This window comes from Oncorhynchus mykiss, chromosome 2 (genome assembly GCF_013265735.2).
Source record: "Oncorhynchus mykiss isolate Arlee chromosome 2, USDA_OmykA_1.1, whole genome shotgun sequence".
NCBI classification, from domain to species: domain Eukaryota; kingdom Metazoa; phylum Chordata; class Actinopteri; order Salmoniformes; family Salmonidae; genus Oncorhynchus; species Oncorhynchus mykiss.
The window spans coordinates 21,818,856-21,832,809 of NC_048566.1; the positions used below are offsets into that span (position 1 = coordinate 21,818,856).

The window sequence follows — 13,954 nt, forward strand, 5'->3', positions numbered from 1 at the left end:
CATCGCAAAGGGTTTGAATACTTCTGTAAATGTGATATTTCCGTTTTTTATTTGTAATATATTTGCAAAAATGTCTAAAAACCTGTTTTTGCTTAGTCATTATGGGGTATTGTGTGTAGATTGATAATATAGGACAAAAAGCACACATTGTGACAAGAGAGACCTAAGAAAAGCTTCTATGAGAACACACCTGGAAAAAGTTAACATAACCAAGAGGACTAAACAGTTCAAAATGAATGGGGTTACTTTGAATTCCATCCAAATTAAAAAATGAACCAAGAAACTTTGAGCAGAAGGAAATAGGTGACCGTTCCAAACTTTTCTTGCTGAAGAAGCATGTCAAGCAACATCAAACTGCATCCAACCAACCGACCCGGTGTAGTGAAATATCATGGAGTCCTCTAGTGATGCTAACAAGATTGTCTAAGATAAGAAGAGTTAGTAGTCTTTCCAAACATGTGATAGTTAATAACTAGACAAGAGTGTTTAGACTGTTGGTTAATGCATACTGTTTTCTTCATCTTTCTAATCCATAAAGTGGTGGTTAAGACTCTTCTGAGAGACACTGTTCATGTAAAGAAACCTCTCGAAGCAACTGCTCTCCATCCTTCTCGATTGTGCATTCTTCTCTCTTTTACGTAGCAGGCGTAGAAGAAAAGTACCGGACAAGTAGGCATGCAATGGATTATGGTCATTGTAGTTAATTACCATGTTTTCTCTGCAAAACTATGTAGACTATTTGGAAACTACAACTCCATACTAATTGCACAGTTTGGGCTTGATCTGATTCATCTCTAGAGAAACTGCAATCTGTGCATTGAGCTCATATTTCAAAAACAATAATTGAATTAGAATAATTGAACTGATGTTGGTCATTTAGTTGTTGTTGTTTTTTTGTTTTCACATTTCGGTGAATCGCTCGGGACCACCCAGATGTATCTCTTAAAAACGTTGTTGTATACTGTCATCTCCAAGATGCAGTGACTATGTAGAAAAAAAGAAGACAAGAAACTTTCTGAATTAGAGGATTTTTTTAGGTGTTGCAAAAACAGATCCTTGTGTCTCACAGGATTAAATTACTGAAGGTGAACTAAATGTCAGCAAGGGTTTTTTTTACGAGAGAAATTACATTTCCCATTGTCTGTTCCCTTTCTCCCCTCTCATCATACCCTTCTTTACCTTCGTTCCTCCCACCCATCTCTGTCCTTCCTCAGTCTTGTCTCCTCAGTTCTTTCCTTGTCCACACTGCACCATCTCCTTTACTGACTGTTACTTCCTGGAGAACCACATCAAGACCAAACACCAGAAGCAGTACCTGGCCATGTTGAGAAGCCAAGTCTCAAAGAGTAAAAGAGTGTACGGCCCCACACACAGCTGTCCCCACTGTAGCTGCATGTTCCATACACCACGACAGCTAGACATCCACACCCGCCAGGCCCACCTCTCTGCCTGTCCCCACTGTAGCTGCATGTTCCATACACCACGACAGCTAGACATCCACACCCGCCAGGCCCACCTCTCTGCCTGTCCCCACTGTAGCTGCATGTTCCATACACCACGACAGCTAGACATCCACACCCGCCAGGCCCACCTCTCTGCCTGTCCCCACTGTAGCTGCATGTTCCATACACCACGACAGCTAGACATCCACACCCGCCAGGCCCACCTCTCTGCCTGTCCCCACTGTAGCTGCATGTTCCATACACCACGACAGCTAGACATTCACACCCGCCAGGCCCACCTCTCTGCCTGTCCCCAGAAACCTGCCCCTCCCCTGTTCCATTCCAGCCATTACAATGATTCTGTCCTCCAATAGCTCTTCCCACCAGCCTCCTCTGATCTACACTATGTGCATGGATTAACAGGGTTCCTACTTGAACAGAGAACCACCCATCCTGTCATTAACTGATTTGTACCAGTCCATGGATAAGAACCATCATTGGCCTGCAGTGGTGTTGATATCACCTTTGTCCTGTACAGCATTGGTTCCCAACCAGGGGTACTAGCCTGAAAACTCATAGACTTATGAGACTATAGGCCTACTGGTAAAATGCACATGGGATACTTCAAGGGTACTCCAAGCAAAGCTAAATTTAGTTGGTGGTACAGTAACTAAAAACGGTTGGGAACCAATGCTGTACAGTATCATTCCCACATTCTGACAGCAGAAGAGGCCTGTTATTATTGCAATAAAATACCTATTTTTATTATGAGAAACATACCACACATTTCCAGTATTATTTATTTTTTAGGGATATTGCTTTAAGAATCCACATCAATAAACCGCCTCCAAATCGCGGCATATCGAGGATCCATTACCTGATTGGTCAAGGCCAGGTTTAGTAGGCACTTTAAGGACATAAACTAGGAAGTGCAGCGTTTTTATGGCGTCGACAAAGGTAGGCGAGGCTGTGTTTGCCCTTCTATCATTGAGCATTTACGAGATATAAAATATGTTAGCCTTTGTTGTATTGTTCTTATCAACAAAGACAAGACTACTCGTTAACGACTTCTGTGATTATTGCATTTTCGTTGTCGTGTGTTGCACCAAAGATACTGGATATAATGACGAGATGCGTGTGTCTCCGCCCTAACAATGGGGATTCGTTGTCAACAAAGGACAACGGCGAGGTCCCCCCTATTGCTTTCTTTAGATAGGTGGATACATCTCGTTTTTTGAATATTCTATGAGGGGTGTTAACGTCCAACGCCTGTAGACCGTCTTGAATTTCAACAGGGACAGCTCTAGTATAAAGTGATTTTCTCAAAGTTGCCGGGATGTCAGTGCATCACACTTATATCAGTACACTCGTAATAACCTAAGCATTACCAAACTTCTATTATATCAAATAAGCCGCACGTATTACAATAGCATTTACTTTTTTATCTTGACTTAATTCGACACTCTCATTGCCCCGACCCCATACAAAAACGCCATACATAATTAATGATCTGCTTAACGTGGACAGATTTTGGGCAGAGTACACCCTCTTGCATTGCCTCTCCCCATCTGGTTGCACTTGCATTCAGTAGCATCTATGAATCACACGAATACATAAGATTGACGTCAAACGGAAGAACCAAGGACAGGATGGTTCCAGGGGCTATTCATTAGCTGATTCTGTTGCAAAACGTTTCTTTAACGGAAGCAAAAGGAACGAAACGGGGAGGGACCTATCTGAATTTGTCCAATAGAAACTCGTGGTTGGACTAATGACTACACCCCTGATGTTCTGAGATTCTATCTGGTGTTTACAAAACAATTTCTGCTGTGAGATTATTATATCAGAGTTCAAGGATGCTGCGAGATTATGATATCCTGACTTGTTTAAAGGTGCTACGTGGTCAATCTGATGTTTGCATTGGCCGTGCAGCATTTACGGCGATAAGCCTCTGCAGAAGTCAGGGCATTTATACTTATTGCACTTTGTCAAGCAGCGCAGATCTGTTGTAAAGGCAGTTGCCAAGGAATGAATTTGTGTTTATACAGGATCTCCCAACCCTACCTACCGTGACCCAATCATGTCAATGCGGAGGAGCTAAATGGAGCCCTCCACATTGTTACAACATTTGGGAGACGCCATCCATTTGCTTCACACCATCCATATGGAGCCTCTGACCGCATAAATCGGCTTTTAGACAAAGCGATTTTAACGGTAGAGCAAAGGATGGCAATGTATGGGAAATGAATGGCTGCAGTATTGCCATTATAATGACTATATAATGCATGGAATGCCAAGGCTTAAATGTATAAAAGTGTGTATTCTAATTTAAAGTGTATGTTCTGTCCTTATGCTGTACCTAATCGATGAATGTTATGTAATATGTCATGTTTTGTGTGGACCCCAGTAAGAGTAGCTACTGCTTTAGCTAATGGGCATCCTAATGAAATACAAATCCTAGCAGCTCAAGACATTAGCTAGTTAGTTTAGGGATCATGAGTGGCACAGCAGTCTAAGGCACTGCATCTTAGTGCTAGAGGCGTCACTACAGACCCTGGTTTGATATTAGTATGATCCCTGCCTGGTATAGCTCTCTAAGTGTGATGCTCAATAAAACCTGCTCTTTTCCCCACAGAATTCAAATGAAGAAGCACTCCAGTCAACAAGATGAAGAGCAAACCTGGGAAAAAGCAACACAACCAAACTAAGATGTCTAAACAACATCGAGACCCCATCAAAACAGTGTGTGGAAGACAGTCAGATGATGTTGACTGCAATAGAGAAGAACCAGACATTAGTCAAGCACCCTACATTACTAAAGGAGTTTGTATCAGCTCCATCCAAATCAAAGAGGAACCAACAGACTTTGAACAGCAGGGAATGGGAGAGGAACAAAACCGTTCAGTTCCTTCCTTCCAGAAGAAGCACATCAAACATCAAAATACATCCAATCCAATGACCGGGTGTAGCCAGATATCAAGGAGTCCTATGGTGATGCTAACAAGATTGTCTAATGTAAGAAGAGTTCCCAACATGTGACAGTTAGTAACTAGATAAGTGTTTCGACTTTTGGTTCATGCATACTGTGGTTTCTTCATCTTTCTAATCCATAAGGTGGTGGTTAAGACTCTTCTGCGAGACACTAAAGTGTGTTTGGTGAAGGAGGAAAACCCAGACGAGACAGATGGAGGTAAGGCATAGTTCATACATCCAGTTCACCCTCAACACTGCATTTGAAATGGATGATGGGATTACTTGAACATCACTTGAACATTAATTTTGCAAACTTTGAAATTAATATTCAGCAAAGATATTTACTCAAGTATTTTATTGTTGAATGAGTTAATGTAAGAAATCACATTTGTGTTCTGTTTCCTCCTTACATCGCTTTCTTCTCACTCTTTCTACCATCCTTCCACTGCTCTGTCCCTCCCTCTTCCTCAGTATCTACTTCTCAGTTCTTTCCTTGTCCACACTGCACCATTTCCTTCACTGACTGTTACTTCCTGGAGAATCACATCAAGACCAAACACCCGAAGCAGTACCTGGCCATGCTGAAAGGCCACGTCTCAAAGAGTAAAACCGTGTATGCCCCCACACACAGCTGTCCCCACTGTAGCTGCATGTTCCATACCCCACGGCAGCTACACGTCCACACCCGTCAGGCCCACCCCTCTCCCTCTCTGAGAAAACTCCACCCCTGCCCCTATTGTGCCCGCAGCTTCCAGTACATAGCCAGACTGCATACTCACTGCAAGGTTTGGCACAAAATGTCTGTCGCTTTCACCGATGGGTACCTCAGTTGCGCTGACTGTGGAAAGAGCTTCAAGAATTGCTGGGGACTGGGGCCTCACCAGTGTCACAAGCCTGAGGACACTAAGCTTGAGAATGGCCCTGTCTGTCTGAACATTGGCATGCCATGCTCAGAGTGTGGCAAAAGCTACTCTAGTCCTCGGAATCTGCGCATTCACATGCGCACACACACCGGCGAGAAGCCCTACGTCTGTAAGGAGTGTGGCAAGAGCTTCTCAGAAGCCAGCAGTCATTGCAAACACATGATGATACACTCGGGGGTCAAGCCATTCAAATGCCAGGATTGTGGAAAGGATTTTGCCAGGATGGGGCGCCTCCGAGTTCACATGACTATTCACTCTGGCGAGAAGTCTTTCTCCTGCTCCAAATGTGACAAGCGGTTTGCATACAAGGACTGTCTGAATCTTCACCTGCGCACACACTCAGGGGAGAGACCTTTCAAGTGTACTGTGTGTGGTAAAGACTTTGCTTACAGAAATTATCTGAAGTTGCATCTGAAGATCCACAACAATGAAAGGAACTACCATTGTGGGGTTTGTGGGCTGAAGTTCATAAACAGTGCAGCATTGAAAACCCACCAGCGCACACACACTGGGGAGAGGCCTTTCCATTGCACAGTGTGTGACAAGACATTTTTCCGACATGAACACCTGAAGAACCACCAGCGCACTCACACAGGTGAGAAACCATACACCTGTACCGAGTGCGGTAAAAGCTTCACTCAGTCTGGAGATCTGACCAAACACAAGCGCATCCACACTGGGGAGAGGCCATTTGAATGTTCTGAATGCCACCGACGGTTTATCTGTTCTGCTGATCTGACCAGACACATGAGGATCCACAATAACTCACGGCCATATCCCTGCCAAGAGTGTGACAAGAGATTCCGCTTGGCCAACCACCTTAAAATTCACATGAGGACCCACACTGGGGAGAGACCATACTCCTGCCCCCGTTGCCATCGCACCTTCACTCGCACCCACCACCTCTCTGGTCACCTGCCTAGATGTCACTGAATGATGAAATTAGAATGTATATAAATAGTATTTTACTCTTGTTGTAGTGATTCAATAAGGGAACAGTGATGTACAGAAGATGGTTTTGTGCCTGACTCTGTTGTGGTAATGCCAATAAAGGCCTCTATAGTCTGTGAGAGATGGCACGCCTGTTATGTAGTTCTGGTGTTTTTTGTGTATGCAAACTTGTTGATTGAGTTGGAGGCGTGTGTAGCCAATAAGAGAGTCATATCCCACATTTCAGTCTCCCAGTATACATTGGCCTGCACTGGCTGGTTTTGATATTGCAGCATGTCTGACTGCATATTATGAAATGCAAGCTATTGAAGAGGATTGATTTAAGCTCTTAAAGGCTCTGCATGGTAAATCTGCCATCTGCTGTGACCATATAGCACTTACTGAGATGCAGCCGCCACAGTAGCCAGAACAATGTTTATACAGGACCTCCTGCCCCCACTTATCATCAACCAATCATGCCAATGATGAGCTATACAGTGCCCTCTGCATTGTTACAAAATGTGAGAGGCGCACAGTGATGTGGTACGGAGCTTGATTTGGCCTCTGCATGCCTCCGGAGGCTTCGCAATTGTGTCACACCTTCGACCACATTTGTGGATCAAGCATAGATTGGCTTTCAGGCTACACTATCATTCCCACATTTTGATAGTCACATTGTGGACCTAGGGACATTCTCAATTAGCCTAGCTAATCAAAGGTCATCAAAGAGAGGAGGCGAGGAAATGTGGAAACAAATGCACATGTATGAAGACTCCTTCACATGCAAATTAAATGTTTAAAGTAGTACAAAGTAATTTAGATAGTTTTATGAATAAAAGGATAAGTAGCATGTCGTTTTTAAATACGTGCCTGCTTTTCTCTGTTAAGAACAGCTGATTTAAATTGGGGTGTAGCCCCTCCCGCAAAGGACTCGGGTAGGATAATCTTGTGCTTCCTTGACATGAGGGTGCAAGGACACTTCTCAGTTCACCTACTAACATATTGACACTCGACCACTTATCGGTTTCTGGGTCACGGAGGACAGAGTATTCGAGGAGAGGACAGCCTTTTGTTCAAATGAGAACATCCCCTAGTCTCTGAAATCCCAGACCTAGGGCAACAAGGCTGTGGGTTGTAGGTCTTGTGGTTGAAGAAGCTGACACAATGTGCCAACAGTGCATTAGACTAATAAATATAAATATATATATATATATATATATATTAATTGGTGTGCTTGTTAAAGGGTTAATGATGCAAGGTGATTTGTTGATCAGTCAGTCTCGACTTGCATTTAAAGTCGGCTGCAATGTCGAACGCGCCCATTTATAACTAACTCGAAATAGTTAATTTATGTCGTTTTCAATGAGGGGGTTCGATCAATCTTTCCCAGGCAAGCGTGTAGTCGTGTTTTGCACCTGCTGAAAGTAGATTGCATTCGATTTGGAACCGAGCTGCCTCGGCGTGAGACCACTGATTAACAAAAAGGAAGAGGAAGGCATAACTCGCAGAAACTCGGTCTTTCTCCAGCAGGTGGCGTTTGTTCATTGTTTCAACAAACAAGGAGTGTAAAACCGGGGCCTCCCACTCCTCTTTCTATTCTGGTTAGAGACCGTTTGCGCTGTTCTGTGAAGGCAGTAGTACACAGCGTTGTACGAAATCTTCAGTTTCTTGGCAACTTCTCGCATGGAATAGCCTTCATTTCTCAGAACATGAATAGACTGACGAGTTTGTTTCTGGCCATTTTGAGTCTGTAATCGAACCCACAATTTCTGATGCTCCAGATACTCAACTAGTCTAAAGACTGACAGTTTTATTGCTTCTATAATCAGCACTACAGTTTTCAGCTGTGCTAACATAATTGCAAAAGTATTTTCTAATGATCAATTAGACTTTTAAAATTATAAACTTGGATTAGCTAACACAACGTGCCATTGAAACACAGGAGTGATGGATGCTGATAATGGGCCTCTGTACACCTATGTAGATATCCATTAAAAATCAGCCGTTTCCAGCTACAATAGTCATTTACAACATTGACAATGTCTACACTGTATTTCAGATCAATTTAATGTTATTTTAATGGACAAAAAAATGTGTTTTTCTTTCAAAACAAAGACATTTCTAAGTGACCCCAAACTTTTGAACGGTAGAGTATATTTAACAGATGTTATTGCGGGTGTAGCGAAATGCTTGTGTTCCGAGCTCCAACAGTGAATTAATATCTAACAATTCACAACAATGCACATATCTAAAAGTAAAATAATGGAATTAAGAAATGCATAAATATTAGCACGAGCAATGTCGGAGTGCCATTAACTAAAATATAGTAGAATAGAATAGGGTATATACATTTGAAACGAGTAAAGCAGTATGTAAACATTATTAAGGTGACAAGTGTTCCATTATTAAAGTGGCCAGTGATTCCATGTCTATGTATTTAGGGCAGCAGCCTCTAAGGTGCAGGACTGAGTAGTCGGGTGGTAGCCAGCTAGTGATGGCTATTTAACAGTCTGCATAGAGATGCTTGGGAATATGGTCTATGGGGTATATCTGACCTCCATCATCTAGAACATGACAATGGTTAATCAAATCTCCCCATTTCTGACCCTTTTTTTTATACAGTTTTGCAGGCCTTCTCATACAGCTGCAACTGTATATGCATTTGTAAATCAAGACCTTTTTTGATTTGGGCTCTGGATGGTGCAACTGTTGAGAATCTGAGTCTATGGTTGTTGTGGGGGAAAGGGGTTGAATGTGTATGAGTGTGTGTGTGTGTATCCCACAACTGTTGCGAGGGAGTAAAAGATGTTAGGGACAATATAGGAAGATTCACAATAGTTGTTTGCTAATATAATAATTGCTTGCCATAATGTAATTTTGGTAATGGCGAGACTGGTGAGAGGTAAAAATCCTTTGCATAAATTGCCTACATTACTACAAACATTAACAGCTAATTATATATAATATAAATCGAGGTGAGGGCGATGGAAATGCATTTGGCAGTTGATCTACTTCTGTTCTGGAAGGATGGTTCCCGGTTTCTCCGGGGCTATGGGATCCGGGGGGTCGAGGGTGGTCTGCCGGGCATTGGGATGACAACCCAACTCGGGATGAGGAGGGATTTTAGTGGGTGGAATAGGGGGGACCAATTGGAGGTTTACTTAGTAGCAATGCAAATATTATGGTACAGCTATATAGACACTCAATCATCATGTTACATTTGCAAACATATATTTTGATTAATAGAATTTAAATGCGTGTCTTATTCTGGTAAGTGGTGAAGCCTACTAGATGATAACTTGTTTATAACTAGGACAGAAATGTATAACTGACTCTTTCCGACATAAAATAGAGTTGAAGTCGGAGTTTACATAGAGTTAGGTTCACATACAGTTAGGAGTCGGAGTTTACATAGAGTTAGGTTCACATACAGTTAGGAGTCGGAGTTTACATAGAGTTAGGTTCACATACAGTTAGGAGTCATTAAAACTCGTTTTTCAACCACTCCACAAATTTATTGCTAACAGACTTTTGGCAAGTCTACTTTGTGCATGACACAAGTCATTTTTCCAACTATTGTTTACAGACAGATTATTTCACTTTTAATTCACTGCATCACAATTCCAGTGGGTCAAAAGTTTACATACACTAAGTTGACTGTGCCTTTAAACAGCTTGAAAAATTCCTGAAATGATGTCATGGCTTTAGAAGCTTCTGATAGGCTAATTGACATCCTTTGAGTCAATTGGAGGTGTACCTGTAGATGTATTTCAAGGCCTACCTTCAAACTGAGTGCCTCTTTGCTTGACATCATGGGAAAATCAAAAGAAATCAGCGAAGACCTCAGAAAAAAATGGTATACCTCCACAAGTCTGGGTCATCCTTAGGAGCAATTTCCAAACACCTGAAGGTACCACATTCATCTGTACAAATAATAGTACGCAAGTATAAACACCATGGGACCACGCAGCCATCAAACTGCTCAGGAAGGAGACGCGTTCTGTCTCCTAGAGATGAACGTGCTTTGGTGCGAAAAGTGCAAATCAATCGCCGAACAACAGCAAAGGAACTTGTGAAGATGCTGGAGGAAACAGGTACAAAATTATCTATATCCACAGTAAAAAGAGTCCTATATCGACATAACCTGAAAGGCCGCTCAGCAAGGAAGAAGCCACTGCTCCAAAACCGCCATAAAAAAGCCAGACTAAAGTTTGCAACTGCACATGGGGACAAAGATCGTACTTTTTGGAGAAATGTCCTCTGGTCTGATGAAACAAAAATAGAACTGTTTGGCCGTAATGACCATCGTTATGTTTGGAGGAAAAGGGGGAGGCTTGCAAGCCGAAGAACACCATCCCGTGAAGCACGGGGGTGGCATCATGTTGTGGGGGTGCTTTGCTGCAGGAGGGACTGGTGCACTTCACAAAATAGATGACATCATGAGGCAGGAGAATTATGTGGATATATTGAAGCAACATCTCAAGACATCAGTCAGGAAGTTAAAGCTTGGTCGCAAATGGTCTTCCAAATTGACAATGACCCCAAGCATACTTCCAAAGTTGTGGCAAAATGGCTTAAGGAAGCATGTGGGAAGCATGTGGAAGGCTACCCAAAACATTTGACCCAAGTTAAACAATTTGAAGGCAATGCTACCAAATACTAATTGAGTGTATGTAAACTTCTGACCCACTGGGAATGTGATGAAAGAAATCAAAGCTGAAATAATCATTATCTCTACTACTATTCTGACATTTTACATTCTTAAAATAAAGTGGTGATCCTAACTGACCTAAGACAGGAAATGTTTACTAGGATTAAATTTCAGGAATTGTGAAAAACAGAGTTTAAATGTATTTGGCTAAGGTGTATGTAAACTTCCGACTTCAACTGTATATGAATATATTTACCCCCAAAATATATGGTGCAGACAATTACATTGATGGAAGCAACAATCTATCTGCAATATAAATGCTGATCCATCCCTTAAAATAAAACAGTCTTGAGATAGAAGCTGTCTCTTGGTCCCAGCTTTGATGCACCTGTACTGACCTCGCCCTCTGGATGATAGCTGGGTGAACAGGCCGTGGCTCGGGTGGTTGATGTTGTTTGATATTTTTGGCCTTCCTGTGTTATTGGTGTCCTGGAGGGCATGCAGTGTGCCCCGGTGATGTGTTGGGCAGACCGTACCACCCTCTGGAGAGCCCTGCGGTTTAGGGTGGTGCAGTTGCCGTACAGGTGGTGATACAGCCTGATAGGAGGCTCTCATTTGTGCATCTGTAAAGGTTTCTATTGGTCTTAGGGGCCATGCTGAATTTCTTCAGCCTCCTGAATTTGAAGAGGCGCTGTTGCCCCTTCTTCATCACACTGTCTGTGTGGGTGGACCATTTCAGAATGTTAGTGATGTGTACGCCTGGGAACTTGGAGCTTTCCACCTTCTCCACTGCTGTCCCTTCGATGTGGATCGGAGTGTGCTCCCTCTGCTGTTTCCTGAAGTACACGATCAGCTTCTTAATTTTGTTGACAATGAGGGAGAGGTTATTTTCCTGGCACCACTCCACCAGGGCCCTCACCTCCCTGTCGGCTGTCTCATCATTGTTGGCAATCAGGCATACTACTGTTGTGTCATATGCAAACTTGATGATTGAGTTGTCGGCATGCGTAGCCACGCAGTCATGAGTGAACAGTGAGAACAGGAGGGGGCTGAGCATGCACCCTTGTGGGGTCCCTGTGTTGAGGATCAGCGAAGTGGAAGTGTTGTTTCATTCCTTCACCACCTGGGGGCAGCCTGTCATGAAGTCCTGGGCCCAGTTGCACAGGGCGGGGTTCAGACCCAGGGCCCCGAGCTTAATGATGAGCTTTGACGGTACTATGCTGTTGAAGGCTTAGCTAGAGACAATGAACAGCATTCTGACATAGGTATTCTTCTTGTCCAGATGGGATAGGACAGTGCGATGGCGATTGCATCCTCTGTGGATATATTGGGGTGGTAAGTGTAACAGGGTTGGTTATGTTTCCACTTGCCTCTAAAGAAATGTGTATTTAATGTTCAAGCATTCTTAATGGTTAGTTCAACTCTGATGAAAAGAAGGTGTGTTGTGTATGGCCCCGCTTGCAGATAGGGGGAGATCGCGAACGTCAAGCCTTCCCAGTATGAAAATGTGATGTAAGGGGTAGGTCATGTTCTGAATACTGTTTTCTATTTTACAATGTGTACAAGTTTTCTGTACGTTACTGATTTATACATGTGTGGGCATATGGTACCTGTTAGGGATTGAGGGGTTTTCTGGGATGTGCTTTGGCATATGATTGCTGTAAATAAGTGTGTTAGCTAACATACACTGATGTAATGGTCACATAAGCCCACTGCTAACACAGTTGTCTTCATGCTTCAGATTTTGTCATCGACACCCATCAATATCGTTAAGCCCTGCACAACTAACGTGCTGTTTCCCATTTAACAACAGCAACAGAAATAAATGATGCTCAACTGGGACCACTGGCTGATGTGATTTATTTGGAGAAAACAACGCAAGGAGAGTACGATATACATCTGTTACATAAGCACATTGAAGTGGGTCTAGGGTGACAGGTAAGGTAGAGGTGATATGATCATTAACTAGCCTCTCAAGCACTTCATGACGACAGAAGTGAGTGCTATGGGCGATAGTCATTTAATTAAATTACCTTTGCTTTCTTGGGTGCAGGAACAATGGTGGACATTTTGAAGCAAGTGGGGACAGCAGACTGGGATAGGGAGAGATTGAACATGTCCGTAACCCAATTCGGCCTTCTAAACAAACTTTGGCGAAGGATAAAATCTAAAAACTTAGTCCACTCTGTTTGTAATTTATTTTGTCATTTTTATTTCACCTTTATTTAACCAGGTAGGCTAGTTGAGAACAAGTTCTCATTTACAACTGCGACCTGGCCAAGATAAAGCATAGCAGTGTGAACAGACAACACAGAGTTAGACATGGATTGTCACGTTCTGACCTTTATTTCCTTTGTTTTGTCATTATGTAGTATGGTCAGGGCGTGAGTTGGGGTGGGCAGTCTGTTTGTTTTTCTATGATTTGGGTATTTCTATGTTTCGGCCTAGTATGGTTCTCAATCAGAGGCAGGTGTCATTAGTTGTCTCTGATTGAGAATCATTATTAGGTAGCCTGGGTTTCACTGTGTGGTTGTGGGTGATTGTTCCTGTCTCTGTGTTTGCACCAGATAGGGCTGTTTTGGTTTTTCCACATTTCTTGTTTTGTTAGTTTGTTCATGTGTAGTTGCTTTATTAAAGTACCATGAATAGAAACCACGCTGCGTTTTGGTCCGCCTCTCCTTCACCTCAAGAAAACCGTTACAGGAGTAAACTATTAACAAGTCAATAAATAACACAGTAGAAAAAAAAGAGAGTCTATATACATTGTGTGCAAAATGTATGAGGGGGTAGGTGAATAATTAAAATTTTGCAGATTAACACTGGAGTGATAAATGATCAGATGGTAATGTACAGGTAGAGATCATTGGTGTGCAAAAGAGCAGAAAAGTAAATAAATATAAACAGTTTGGGGATGAGGTAGGTAAAATTGGGTGGGCTATTTACCGATAGACTATGTAGCTGCAGCGATCGTTTAGCTGCTCAGATAGCAGATGTTTGAAGTTGGTGAGGGAGATAAAAGTCTCCAACTTCAGCGA

The 13,954-nt window shown here is 42.7% G+C and overlaps 1 protein-coding gene across 1 annotated transcript; it reads left to right on the plus strand.

The window, feature by feature from the left end:
* The first annotated feature begins 2,309 nt into the window (after positions 1-2,309).
* On the plus strand, positions 2,310-6,430 carry LOC110537735 (gastrula zinc finger protein XlCGF57.1). Its single transcript, XM_021624092.2, has 4 exons — positions 2,310-2,399; positions 4,078-4,457; positions 4,557-4,632; positions 4,887-6,430. The coding sequence occupies exons 2-4, from the start codon at positions 4,110-4,112 to the stop codon at positions 6,269-6,271; spliced, it is 1,809 nt and encodes a 602-aa protein (XP_021479767.2). The 5' UTR covers positions 2,310-2,399; positions 4,078-4,109; the 3' UTR covers positions 6,272-6,430.
* Positions 6,431-13,954: the final 7,524 nt, after the last annotated feature.

Excerpts from the sequence above, each read along its gene's own strand:
- LOC110537735 (XM_021624092.2), top strand. The coding sequence starts at position 4,110 with ATGAAGAGCAAACCTGGGAAAAAGCAACACAACCAAACTAAGATGTCT. Across the intron at positions 4,458-4,556 it reads TGCTAACAAGATTGTCTAAT|GTGGTGGTTAAGACTCTTCT; the intron begins GTAAGAAGAGTT and ends CTAATCCATAAG. Across the intron at positions 4,633-4,886 it reads CCCAGACGAGACAGATGGAG|TATCTACTTCTCAGTTCTTT; the intron begins GTAAGGCATAGT and ends CCTCTTCCTCAG.